We start from the raw sequence: 14845 nt of genomic DNA on the forward strand, positions 1-14845 counted from the left end.
CACAGACGCCCTGCTCTCCGCTAGTCCAATAACTCATTAGCTGAGGCTCAGATCTCAGTATGAGACGTTATGTATTTACAGAACCACTTCTATAAGAAGCGCTGCACACACATGAATAAATCATGACATTAAAAATACAGCAGAATAGTCTTAATCAATGCGGGGTTACGTGTGTAACTGTGCATGTGTCTTATTTCCCCATCAACATGCATATTTCATTTCTCTTTGAAATAGCTTGCAGGCGTGAGCGGCTGCCTGCTTGTTGCAGTGCAGACGGAACTGTGCCAATCTTCCTGGAACATAATTCCTCTTTTCTCTCTCTCTCTCTCTCTAATGAGGAAAAATGTCAACTCACAAACAAAGCGGCGTGTGTTTCTTAAGGCTCTTGATGCGTTGACCTAAGAAGAACATTGTCTCCTGAAAGAAATTGTGAAGCAAGTGTGAGACGACGCGCCGCGGTAATCCGAATGGCAAATACGGCGACAACGTTGCCAGCAGAAGCTGTAATTATCACATTAGAATACTGTCATCTCGCAATTTACCATGAAAATCCCCATGACAGTGTTATTTTCTCTCTCTTCCACTGGGAATACCAGGGTGCAATTTAAATGTTGAGAATTCATTTATTTATTAAAAAGTGACAATTATTGATGACATCGATCTCACAGGGGGGATTTCAGATGGAGGAGCAATCACATGCAATCATGCCCGCGCAACTCTATTCAAGCAATACATTCTACAGCCTCAGCATTAATTATTCATTAATATGATAGAAAGAACTAAGGGGAGGCTTGATGTGAGCATCCTGGAAAACGCCGGTAACACAAACATCTAAGCCGCAACATCCACACAAACAAACCACACACACACAAGCTCTCACAGTCCAGCGTATCCTAGCTAGTGAGTGCTGCATGGTGCCGTGCACATACACACACACACACACATCTCTTTAAGTCCTGCAGCTATTGCAGTGAGCATGTTTGCTGAGTGCCCGCAGGAAGTGATGAGATATTTAAAAGGAAGCAGGTGGCCCTATAATAGAACACACACACACACACACACACACACACACACACACACACACACACACACACACACACACACACACACACACACACACACACACACACACACACACACACACACACGACTGCAGGAGGAGGTTGATATGGTGCTGTGGAGGAGTGATGAAACACCACCTCCTCCTTTCATATCAACCCCTCCAGTCGTCTTCTACATATTCTGGTCTTCATCTGCATCTCCAAATGATATTCCCTGGTGAGATCCGGCCTGTCATGCTATGTGAATCGTGTTCTCCCTCCACGTGTGTCTATTTAAAAGTGGCTGACAAAGTGTGTGGGTTTGTGTTTGTGTGTGTGTGTGTGTGTGTGTGTGTGTGTGTGTGTGTGTGTGTGTGTGTGTGTGTGTGTGTCGTGTCGCGTGTGTGTGCGCCAGAGTGATGCAGGTGCTGTAGTGCGTTTGCGTGTTGGGGGACTCCCTGCTTGGTTCACATCCTGCATGATTAAAAAGTCTCTGGAAGTCATCACCTCTCTCTTTATCTTCCATTACCTCCGCCCATTAAACACTTCCTGTATGAGGAGGTGAGAAGAGCAAGCATTCAGGTGGAAAAGTGAAATTTCTTATGGATGTTATGCAACTTCCCCCTGCATTTGACTTGGGGACTTCCTTTATTTATTTTTTTAATGCTTACCATGGTGCCACTGGGTCCGATTCAAGAGAAATCAGACGAAATCATGCCGACAGACTAGAAACCAAGCTGGTAAATTTACTGTAGGGCTGTAAACAAATACTATATAATGCTATATATTTGAATATACATTAGACTAGTAAAAACATTATATAAATATTGTGAATAATAATGTGAAAAAAAATGCTTTAGCGCATTACATTTTGACAGCCCTAATTCACTTCTAATATGCAGAACTTTAGCCAAAGTAAGAAGTAAAAGCTGACGTCGTAAATTGTGAACTTTTGCCTTTTAAAATTGTCTCTTTGGAGAGATTCTGAAGAAAGGTTCCAGGAATATTTAATGAAAAACTATATCAGTCAAAGTGATTTGACTCCAGCCATTACTGTTTTGTCACCTCTCTCATCTTCAGTGACAGGTGAGGCTATTGTTTCTTTTAGGGGTGAAAAAAAATATACCCAATTTCATGATGAAATGTAAAATCCAAAGTAGGATATTATGCAATTTCAAAAAGGGATAAACCCTTCCAAAAAGAAGCATAAGAAGAAATTACTGTTTCAAATATAGACCATGGCAGGATAAAAAATATAGAATAAAAAAATTTACTCTAAATATATGGTTTGAAGGAACAATTAGCTACTTTTGTTCCATGAAAGCAGGAAAATAAATATTGAAATTAAGCTAAATAAGAGGAGTGATTTTAGCCCCAACATGACCCATGCAAACTGCTAACAGAAACCCCAACACGAGCCGATGATGGAGAGAGACACTTGTGACGAACTCTGTCAAACACTGCGGCAACTCAGCAGTTTAGCTGCTGCCGTCACCTTTACTTTAACAGGTAACACAGCGCTCACAGCAGCTCAGTACTGTTCGTCCTGTTCTCCCTCTCTCTCCCTCTCTCTCTCTCTTTTTTTTTACAGCCTGGCTGAAACTCCTCCATGAATAATTGAGATGAATGACAGCGCCATCTCATTAGGGATTCACATAACATTCCATAGCTGGGAGGGAGAAAGAGAGAGAAAACGTAATAAAAAGATGAAGCTGTGAAGGGACTGGGGCTGGAAGAGGTGTGTATCTGTGTAAGAGAGTGTGTTTGAGTGTGTCAGTGTGTGTGTGTTTGTACTCCCCAGACTAAACCAAAACTCAATGATTTAGAGCAAGCTGCCCATTTGATTGGCTGAATCGCAGCACTGATGACATCCTGGGTTTTTCCTAGAGGATTCAAGTGGAGAATCATGACTGGACACTCACTGACACCACTTAGGTCTCCTCTATAAATACAGTATATATGTGTTTGAGAGTGTGTGTGTGTGTGTGTGTGTGTGTGTGTGTGTGTGTGTGTGTGTGTGTGTGTGTGTGTGTGTGTGTGTGTGTGTGTGTGTGTGTGTGTGTGTGTGTGTGATTGCGTGGTGTATGTACAAAAGAAAAAATCTTCCACTTTTCCATAAATAACTCATAAATACCAGCGGTTTGTTTCAAACTGTTTGACTGTGTGTGTTTATATGTATCACCTAACCTAATTTTTTATTTTTTTCCAATTCCAACCCTGCTAAAATTTAATGGTTTCTGTGTTGAGACATGCCGTAAACCACAAGTGTGTGTTGTCGGTGCACCTGCCTACCTCCAGTTCCTGCTCTCTCTGCAGAGCGAACTGTTTAAACGACTTGACAATGATTCCAGCGTTGGAGCAGTCATAGACAAAAATGGACGGGCTCCCCATCCACGTCTGCAGGTCGTAGATGGACAGCGGGATGTACTGGGTGTAGTTCTGAAAGAGAAAAAAAGAGAGAGATAAGTTGTTATTGCTGAAAACTCACATTTATAGATTTAGGTTTAATTATTAACCAGTCATCTGTTTGATGAAGAGCGTGAGCAGAGGAGAGGGGAAGAGAAACAGTTGAAGAGAGAACATGATAATGAGGGAGGGTGAGATGGACAGAATCATGAGGATGATGGGAACGCAGACAGAGGCAATGCCTAATAAATCTAATAATCTTGATGCTATAAATGCGTTATACCCTATACTTTTTGAATCTGCACCACTTCCCAGACACTGCTTTATCACCAAATCCCCCCACTGATCTCCGGTTTCAGCAGTCAGTGACATAGCTTCATTTTAAAGGAAAAGGAATAAAAATAAGGTGTAAAATGTGGAGGAAAGGGGAGGAGAACAGAGGAGGAGAAGAGGACATAAGGCCCGAGGGTGTACTGGAGACTTGGAGGCAACAGCAGCGGTGCATCATTGTGAGTCGGTGCTTACTTATAGGACAAGGCGACGAACAAGATTGTGTGTCTGAGTCTCCACCTTAGTGTAGCTCAACCCTAAGATCATGGCATGCAGGTGGGCTATAAGGGACGCTTTTAGATGTTAAGCACTTTTTGACCACGGGTACTGCATTTGTGTTGTCAGAACAAAGGTCCAATTTCAGTTTAAAGGAATACTTCACCCTCAAAATGATCATTTTTATATCAATTAGTCACCCTGTTACACCTTGAATTCTTGAAGAATCCTCCAAGCTGCACAACAAATCCAAAAACTGAGAATATTCTTAATCCATTTAAGTAGTTGTTCAAAAACTGCTTAACAGACTTTTTGAAAAAGTTTTGCTGTTGTTTAATGTGGACCCAATTTAATTTAATAAATGAAGAATTTACTCTGCTTTTGTACTCTTTGTTCACTGTGGAGTATTCTTCAGGAATACAAGGTAACACGGGTTAAGTATTTGATATACAAAAAGGTAATTTTGTGGGAAAAGTATTCCTTTAAGTGACAAACAAATCAAAGCTGCTTTGGTGACAAATCCCATTCTTGATCTCCCTTCCCACCTCTGCACATCCCTTTACGACCATCACTTCAATTATTGGAGTCACACAATAGTATCACACAAGAAAGAAAATGACTTGGGGATGCTGTTTTTGTGTTTAAATTAAAACTGAGTGTGTGTGGTACCTTATTAAAAACCCAGATCTCTCCGTTGACCGTGGGCCGTGGCACCCCGTGGCCGTTGTAGTGGAAGAGGACTCGCTCCTCTTTGGCGTTGCGTCTCAGCGACGTGCACAGCTTCTTCACCTCGTCCACCGTCGGGTCCAGACTCTGTTTGTAACGCGCCTGGAAAACAGGGAGGAAGAGAGGAAGGCGTCAGCAAGATTGTTTTATATCTAAAACTGACACATACAGAAGTAGGAACTTTGTTCTATCTAACAAGCTTGACTTTATGTGGCATAATGTTTTCCATTCCATATTAACATTTGGTCATTCTGCTCAAATACTAAAAGGCGACTTGAGAATATGTATTGCAGATAGGGTTTAATAAAAACAAATAAAGCGCATTTACACATCGGCCTGCTAATCATCTATATTCATCATGTGTGAATGACGCAATACGTGCTGGTGTTGGTGGCCTTGAAATTAATGTAACATATAGCAAATAATGCCATTGGGAAAGAAAAATACTTGGAAGAGTACAAAGAGATGTGCATCTGAGAAAGGTCAACAGCTTGACATGACAAGCTGACCTGCATGCAACTATGAGGTAATGAGATTTTTCTTGATCAGACATCCGAAAATTCAAGAAAACAACCAAACAATAAAGGAGAGCAACCCTGTGCAAAACTGAAAAGATTCATTCAGCAGCACTGCACTGGAATTTTAAACTGCAAAACAGACAATGACACAAAACATGAACAAATGTCCTCTTGCAAAAACTCCACAGTTTCAACTACAACCATGCTGTAATGCGTATTTGGGAATTTTCTACTATAAGGGATGTCATGATACCAGAAATTTGGTAATTGATACCAATAACAGTGAAATTCCACAACTCTCTTTTCCCAATTTGGTACCATGTCTAAAAAAAAAAAAGAAATAAAATTTTAAAAAAAAAAAAAAAAAAGAATATATATATATATATATATATTAAATAAATCAATGTTTGGAAAGCTCTATCCACCACTATCATAAAACAAATGAAGGAAATTATTAGGAAGAATATTGTTGATCCCTCCTGAACAGTTAGAGACTAAATGACAGGAAACATCACCAATTATAGCTTAAATTGTTGGCCACAATACCTTTTTAAAATAATTTAGGTTGGGGTTTTTTTCATAAATTTGCCACCAATCTGTGTTCATCACTTTGTACCACTGTGAAATCCTAAATGATTTACAATACAGTTACTAAAAAGGCCATGTCTCTAAATATTTCACCAATCAACTTAATTGTTTTGTTTTTTTAAGCTGTTTGTTTCCTGGATGTTTGGTGCATTATTTTGGAGCAGCCCAAAAATAAGGATCTGACTCATTTATGAGGTGACTAAAAGGAGCTGGCAGAGCTGATAGACATTTTGTTTGCAATGATCCAATATTATGTTGACTGAAACAAAGACGTGCTTTTCAAGATGTCAAACCTTTTAAAAGCCGCTGAAAAACTCCAGACGTCAAACTACATGCTGAACGCTTTTGTAGGATAGTTAGTCTTTATTTGAAGAAATTCAATGTAATAAAAGGTGTGTAATTTGTGGGTAAACAGGGACGCTTTTACACTTCAGAGTGTGAACTTTAAACAAGCTGTTGATAGTATGAAGGATACAAAATATAGTACCAGAAGTGCAAACCTCTTGTATAATTCTGTTTTACAAATCAGGTGAGTGCAGATTTGAAACATATATTCTACATAAACGAACGCAGAGTTTAAGGTGCTGCAGTGTGTGTGTGTGTGTGTGTGTGTGTGTGTGTGTGTGTGTGTGTGTGTGTGTGTGTGTGTGTGTGTGTGTGTGTGTGTGTGTGTGTGTGTGTGTGTGTGTGTGTGTGTGTGTGTGTGTGTGTGTGTGTGTAAGGAACATAGAGGTGTCAACTAGTTATGCAACAGAAAAGCACCCGGTTAGTCCAGTCTGAATCATTATCACACTCACCATGGCCCTTCTGTTACATAACTAGCATGCCTTTTACTAAACAGCCTGCCTCCTAACAAATGGCTTTGAATCACGGGAGAAGCCATATTTTCACCTCAACTTGCAAAACTTTAAACTTCTCAAACGGACAAAAACTAACGAGACAAAGAAACAGCCTTGAATCTCGACAGTTTTGAGAAAATGGTTTTACCCATTAAAATCAAAATTGTTATAGTAGTAATAAACACAAAAGCTTAAAAAACTGAAATTAAAAACAACAATGAATGTGCACTTTTATCTCCAATGCAGTTAAATTGCTTTTTTTTTTAAGGTTCACATAGGAGACAGGTCTTTTTTTTTAGTACAATAAATCATACTAAGTCAAAATATTCCCTCAACATTTCCTTGATGAATTCAATACAATATACATTTTTCACTGATTTCCAAAAGCGCGAACAACCTCAGAAAGGATTTTGAATACTTTGCCAGGTGTTTATATTTCTGCGGGCAGATTTCATGTTAGTGTCACAACCGTGCGATTTGGCGTGTCTGCCCTGTGTGATCCAATCAAAAGATGGTCTGTAGTTTGACATTATTTGAGAATTTAAATACTGGCTTATATCTGAGAATTTACAGTAAACCATTTATACCAAGAACAAACCTGCCTTTAAGAGTCAGCCTTCCTTGCGTCCTATGCATAGAATTCATTGAACAACAGATTTTTAACCATCAAGGCAGTATTTATGACTTTTTAAGCTATACAGTTATGTATGATCCTGGTGTTTAAATGCTACAGCTGTGTGATCATTATTTAAATAATGCTAATTATTAGACGTGATTTGTATTCTTGATCCGTGGAATGAAATGATCACTTGCTTATTGTTCTTCACATCACACATCCTACAGAGGCCAAACTGAACAGACCATGATCAAAGATGCAACACTTCAGCTTCTCGTATCCGCAGGATAGTTTGAGTTGCAGTGTGATAGCAGAGCTGACAGGCTGATTCAATTTGAGCATAATCAGATAGAAGTCCAAGAGACGCAGCACTCATTCCGAAGATATCAGGTGGTATCTGACTGGCATAATGGTGTTACTGAGGGACCTGTAGTGATGGAGGTGAAACGTTTGAAATCAGAGCTCGTATTGGAGAGGGGGGGTCGGTGGTGGAAAGGTATCATTTTTGAAGGAGAGTGCCAAATTAAATGAGAGGAGAGAGAGAAAGAGAGAGAGGAAAAGGCAGAGGGGAAAAGGCAGGTGGTGACAAGTGTTTACACTACCTGCTTGTAGTAGTTAGTTCAGACGAATCCCAATTGTATTAAAGTGCTTTGGCAAAGCTTTTCATTTACATTCATGACAGTCAGGCATATTTATCAAGTGGCATACAGAGATAAAGACAAATTCATATGTATGAAGAAGAAACTTAGGAGAATCCATTTTAATATAAAACTCACAGTATTCTGTGAGAAGGAGGCTTGAGTGTGTGTGCATGTATGTGTGTGTGTGTGTGTGTGTGTGTGTGTGTGTGTGTGTGTGTGTGTGTGTGTGTGTGTGTGTGTGTGTGTGTGTGTGTGTGTGTGTGTGTGTGTGTGTGTGTGTGTGTGTGTGTGTGTGTGTGTGTGTGTGTTACTCGACTCATCTCCTAACATTAACCGCCTTAACCTGAGGGGGGAGCTGCAGCCTCCTGTGGGGACAACCTCCCTCAAGATGTTGACACAAACTGTAGCTGTCTGCCTGTCGCTTCTTTTACCTCACACTACCTCTATAAAAACACCTCCATTATATCCATCAAGGCCACAGGAAACAAACTCTTTTTAAAAGGTGTGTTCTGTGCTCGCTCCGTCGCCATTTATCATCATGTCACATCTTGAGAACAGGCGACCTTTTCAAAGTACCCTAAGCATTCAGAATGCAATTAAAATACAGACTGTTAAGTTGTAAGGTGCAGTTGGAGCCTCTCTGGCTGTCACACACATCAGGCTACATTTTAGACAACAAAAAAGGCAATGTCTGCGGTGACAGCAAACAACTAGAATCAATAGGCAAGTTAGAAAGTTCAGCAACATTTAAAGTTACCATCGTGACAGAGCACTTATTTCTTAAAGGTAAAACCAACCTGTGGAAAGACATTCAATCTCTCTTAGTCATTTAGAGACTTCCATGGAAAACTAATACTCTGAATGTTGTCTCTGAACTACAAAATCTGTTCATCAACATTATGTATCAACATTTATGAGCGTGAAATAAATGACAGTTTGTAACGTTTTCTGTCTGGAAACATTAACAAACTGGCATGGGATGTGCACGGACCAGGACAGGAGGGAAAAAAAACGCCCAGGACATCATTAGTACCCATATAACGAGCATCAGTGATATTGGTGACAAGAGGCGCCTGCGAAGAGCCCAAAAAAGATAATAAAATAAAATTCCGCCGCTGAGTAGATCTGAGATGAGTTCTGCCGTAACTCGGGGAAAAGAAGTAATCAGAGAGAGTTCAAGTGAAATTGAGTTTTTCTCATGTTGCAAAATGGAACTAAAATCTGCATTTCATTGCACAACCTTGTTGTACAATGACAATAACTAACCTTGTAAACTTGAATGTTTTAGTAACTTTGAAGTGAGAAATTTAATAAGGAATTTAGTTGAATGGAATGCAGGCCATCTTTTTAAGTTGAAGGTTAAAAAAACAAAAACTCAAAGGACATGTTTACTTGGATGACAGCATCGGCCACTTGTTGTCGAAGAGAGGAAATGAGTAAAGTCAACCTCTGGCCTCTCATTCACCAATCAACCTGTAATATGTGGCTTGTTTAGATGTGAGGTACACCAAAGGAACAGAGAGTGAAATGAAGATATGGAGGGAAATAACATAAGGAAGAGAAGGAAGTCACAATAAAGTGTTTTAAAGCATTGTGTCTTCTTGCCGCTTTTACCAGATTTGGTCATGTATGTCTTTACCTGATATTTTTAAGCAGATCTATATACTTGTTAATCAATTCACAAAGGCCAAAATCGATTTTTAGTCCATCTTCAAAAAAGGCACATTTGGCCACATTTTGGATAATTATTTTTGCAAGACAAAAGGTGAAGTATCAATACTGTGTAGACCATCACCAAGAGACGAAGTGTTTCAGCCGTGTGAGGGCCTGAAAATAGCGCCCCCTTCCGATTTAGAGTTGGTTCAGAATCACAGTGACCCCAAGAATCGAATCTAGATTCCCAAACATACCCATCCAGTCATGGGTAATTATTTATCATTACACAGAATTTTCCAGTACCAAAGGTAAGCACTCATTTATTGTGGAAAAAATATGGTTCTCATAGTTAGTTCCGTTAAAAAACTGGTTCCGGTTGTGCAAAATACCAGCACTCAATAAACTCAGACACTTGAGCGCTGCTTTATGATGTATTTTTGTAGTCCGACAGATTAGTGACTCTTCTCTATATTGTTTCAGTAAGCTCCATCAATACGTCTATGTGACTTACAGGCAACTCAATCAACGGACTGTTTCAGTCACGGATCCTCCATTAGCACTACCTTTACCCAAAGGGGGGAAATTTAAGCTATAATAGGTTTATTCTGGTAGCTGACAGTAAATCATACTTAGCTTTACTGCGTTTGAGGGATGTATTGATCTTCTGAGGTGGTCATGAGGAGCTCAGTCAGAAATGTCTCTGACTGGACTTGACTCATTTGCCATAAATAACAATGGACGTCTTACAAACAGAGCGAAGGAGAAAATACATCCTGTTCTGCAACACGGTAAGGGAAATGGTTGCTATGATAAGAAGACAAATGGGATACATTTGTTCAGTTTTCATATAAGTGTGATGCAATATATCAATGTCGCTTAATTCTGTGGTTCGTAAAGTGTTATTTTCTGATCACACAAAAACAGGCCAGAGTCAATCTTGCTGCCCTTGTTTAAGCAGTCCCAGAAATTGAATTTGATCATCAGGATGAAATGGGGTTTTATGTGTCAAAATTGCCTGAATAAACTCCTATATTTGATCATGCTATGGATCAGACGGGCTGTCCAAATTCTGGCCAACATGGTTGGGGAATATGAGAGTATAAACTGTGATATGTAAGAAATGAGTCAACTGACAGATATTTTTCTATGCCGTGGTACTTATCCCTTTAATATCACTGGTTGTATGAAGCAATTAAAGGCAATACTGAAAGTCAATGAGGACTCAAGTTCATGCTCAGTAAGTGTTGTGCCTCGTCACAGATTGTGTTACATCTCTGTTTTCTGTGGATGATGTGGTTCGGCTGGCTTTAGGAGTGGGAGGAAGCCCGGATTGACGGTCAGTTACTCCAATACCCCAAAGGTTGGTGATTTATGATAGCAAGGTATGAAATGAAACCTTACAGAATCCAACAATGCTGATCGGCAGTCAGCAAAGCAATCTGATCTGGAAAGGAGGCAAGCAAAAAAGACAGCTTCTCCATAGGGATTAATAAAGTATACCAATTCAAATTTAGCTGATAAAGTACAGCCAGTCTGATAGACAGCAGGCCTGTGTGGTGGTAGTCATTTCCCCAGTTACAGCTGGGACCAGTGTGTCCGGCTGAGTCAGTTCACAGCAGGTCGGATGGAGCAGAGGGAGCGATGACACTTCTCCTTTCTTCTGCCAGCACGCACCTCCTGTCAAGACTATGTTACACATTCAGCCATTTATCAGTCCCAAAACTGTGGCTTCAGAGGTACGAATGCTTGTACTTCTGAGAAGTTGCAGTCAAAAACCCCACAGAGACACTTGAATAAGTTAAAGTATGTTGTCAAGAAGTGAACAAATTGACCTCCTGATACTTTAGGCATTACGTGTTCCAAATGTCAGATATGTAATGGTACAGAGACACTCACGATGACATTTTTTTCTTCATCTGTTCTTGTGTTTAGCACAAGTCTGATGCTGGAAGCGAGCAGCAGGAGTCAGAACACTGCTGCCACAGCTGACTAAGTGACATGGGTTATGTAACTGGCAGAAGGTCCAAATACACTAAGTGCTTGTGTACTGTACGTTAAACAGGAGGAGATAATTGCTTTAAACACGAGTGAACTAACCGTTTCATATAACTTTTTGAAAACTTTTGAAACTCACTGTTCATTCCGTTGTTTGTATGATGAACTTCACTTCCTTAAAACTGACATTGCATGCTTTTAAACTACCTTCCCTTCCTCAACTGAAATTTCCTTTACACATCCAATCATACCCATATGCCACTAAACTTATATGTCAATAAATTAAGTCTGTGCTGGATTACTGTGCTGCAAAATGCTATGCAATTAATGAGTGTTGCAGAAAACATCTACCTTAGGGAGGGTGTAGCTATTTAACTGACATCTGATCTGGTGTTTCCCAAGAAGTTAGAGTTAAGTTAGGGCTAAAATGGTCATGGCGCCATTGGCAGTTGAGTACACAACTTCACAAAATATACAACATAGGTCTAGTTGTTTTTAGACATTTTGATGGGAAAATGTTACATTTAATACCCTTAACTCCTATGTTCAAGTCAGGTCAGTGACCTTTGTCAAATTTTGATTTCTGATTGAAGGTTGGCCCTAATTTCAGTGCATATGTCAATTTAAATGCTATGAATCAAAAGCTAAGGTAAATGTGCATTCAGAAAAACACATTCAGCTCATATTTCACAGTCTTACAGACACTAAAAATAATGAAAAGCACAAATCAAATGCGGCTAAAACATGGAAGCTTTAATAGGCTGCATTAGATTCTAAGCTCTGTGAACATGTGTGCTTGTTTTTGTGCATGTTGTGTTCATGTGTGTGATAGAGAAGGGGCAGAGAGACCTCTAAAGCACCAGTCCAATTAAAAGCTGAGTTCCCGGCAGCTCTCCAAGGTGTGTGTGTGTGTGTGTGTGTGTGTGTGTGTGTGTGTGTGTGTGTGTGTGTGTGTGTGTGTGTGTGTGTGTGTGTGTGTGTGTGTGTGTGTGTGTGTGTGTGTGTGTGTGTGTGTGTGTGTACTTTACCTTGGTTGGAAGGAAGCTGGAGTGGTCGTTTAACTCAAATGCTTCATGTACATCATGATTTATTCATTAAGTCTATTTTCATTATACTGTGAAGCATTTAGCTTTTATCAAAAAAAATCCTACATACAAATACTATGCTTTCTGTAGGAATGGGTATCAAATTTTGCTTTGTTATTCTTGTATGTTTACTACTAGGTTTTCATAATCAGCAATACAAGAAGTTCCAAAATCTTTAAATACATTTGCAGCTAAACAATTAGCTAAGGGATTAGCTTTCATTTATTAGCCTATTCTTGTCAGGAAACAACGTATGGCATCACTACAATAACTGCAGTGGACAAGGATGAACGGCTGCTTGACAAATAGTAAAAAACTGCATTTCTGCACACTTATGTTCTGCTTGTTTGCTTAATGTTTGGATAAATTGCTGGTATTACTTATCTTACTTGTAAGGATTTTAATGCATTTGAGACAACAACAGTTATCAGCATCTACTGGAGTATAATGTAGCCACAGTTAGGATCTTTGTATCAGCTCTAGCATGGTGTGTGTCTCACATTGTACTGAGCCAGAGTGTGTCACAGTAAATCATGACTCCGCCCCTCATGCAAACACAGGCACAGAGGCAGAGAGAGGAGGTTTGCAACGCTGCTTTTTTTTTTCCACGGAGATCTCACTGCGTACCAAAAGTACCACTAGCAGAATAGTTAACTCTGAACCTTAACAATACTCTGGGTTTAACTCATTTAGAGACAGTAACCGTTTCAGGGGGCATCCATGGTTTTCATCCGTGGTTTTCTGTCACAGATTTGTGGGTCAGACGAGGTCATACAGTTCACATTAATATCCTAAATATACACACCTGGAATAGATTTTTGAATTCCCCCAATATTATCCTACTCGCAAAGCAGTAAAAAGAAGGCCAAACATCAGCTGTTTAACTTTTCTTTAAGTGTTGGTGGAGATACTGAAGGCGTCAGTAAGTCACAGTAACCTGTGGTCCAATAGGTGCCCTGAAGCAGCTATTCTTATCCCGAGCAGCCGGCTGCCTATTACAGCGCTCTCTCTGCTGCCCTCATTTCCAGCCACCTGCAGGGAGAGTAACACTAGTTCGTGATTGAGGAAGGATGTGAGCGAGCAAGAGTGCCACAAACCATTAGCCTGGAGACAGCGCTTAGGGACCGCTGCCGTCTCAGACTGTGATGCCGTGACAGTGTGTCAATCTACTTCTAGTCAGGGTATCTACTGAGTCAAATTTAAGTTCTATTAAAATCTTTTCATTATCAGCCTCATCAGTCCTGATTTCAAAAGGGCTCATCCTACAGCAGCCTGTACCTGATATGAATAATAAAGTCACCTTTTGAAAGAATGAATAAGCTAAGGCGTTAGAGTAGTGATTCATTTATACAACTATCTAGTGAATAGGACAAATGACATAATGCAAAATGCAGTTCAAAAACAGTTAGTCACAAGTTTTTATGGCTCAGAAAATCATTGTCCTGTGACGCTCTATCTATCCATCTATCTATCCATCTGGATATCTATATCTATATATCTATATATCCATATATAGCATATATATATATATATATATATATATATATATATATATATATATATATATCCATCTATCTACATCTATATATATATAAATATCTAAATATCTATATATCTATATCATATCTATCTATATCTATATATATGAGGTGAGGGTTTTCTAAGTTAATTTTAAAATATTGAGCAGTAGGACTATAATAGGAGTGACACACAGGCAGAGCCCCCGGTAGGACGTAATCAATCCACTTCAGTTCAGAAATAGCTGGTAACGCTGTAGACATCACCAGGGATGCAAGGATATTACACAAACAAACACACTCATGTTATTTGAGGCACACAAAGGATGTCTGTCAGGTCATTGCTCCAGTAAAAGGATGCATTTTCTCAATCCCAGGGGTCTTGTGGAGTGGGGTAGGATTTCTGTGACTGACACACACCGACCGATACACTCATTCATGTATAGGTACACACACATAACTGCAGAATGAATCCAGCTACAACACAACTTTCTTCACTATGTAAGTGCACTTGTAATCTGTGCCTGCATGTGCTTGCGTGTGTGTTACCACAGTGTCACCACAGTGTCCTCATTACCTCCCACTCACAGTGTCAATGGCTCAGCATGTATCATGACCCGATGTAAAGGACCATGATGCAGTAAGCTATTAAGGCAGTTAAATGTGTTGTCT

The 14845-nt window shown here is 39.7% G+C and overlaps 1 protein-coding gene across 3 annotated transcripts in view; it reads right to left on the minus strand.

Annotated features, from left to right (window-relative positions):
• rptor (regulatory associated protein of MTOR, complex 1) overlaps positions 1-14845 on the minus strand; it is a 146960-nt gene that overhangs the window by 94164 nt on the left and 37951 nt on the right. For all 3 annotated transcript variants that reach the window (XM_054604164.1, XM_054604163.1, XM_054604161.1), the window contains exons 5-6: positions 4662-4820; positions 3333-3479 (exon numbers count right to left, since the gene is read on the minus strand). In XM_054604164.1, the coding sequence (XP_054460139.1) occupies positions 3333-3479; positions 4662-4820 (306 nt within the window). The remainder of the gene's footprint in view (positions 1-3332; positions 3480-4661; positions 4821-14845) is intronic.

This window comes from Anoplopoma fimbria, chromosome 9, assembly GCF_027596085.1.
Source record: "Anoplopoma fimbria isolate UVic2021 breed Golden Eagle Sablefish chromosome 9, Afim_UVic_2022, whole genome shotgun sequence".
In the NCBI taxonomy this organism is placed as follows: Eukaryota; Metazoa; Chordata; class Actinopteri; order Perciformes; family Anoplopomatidae; genus Anoplopoma; species Anoplopoma fimbria.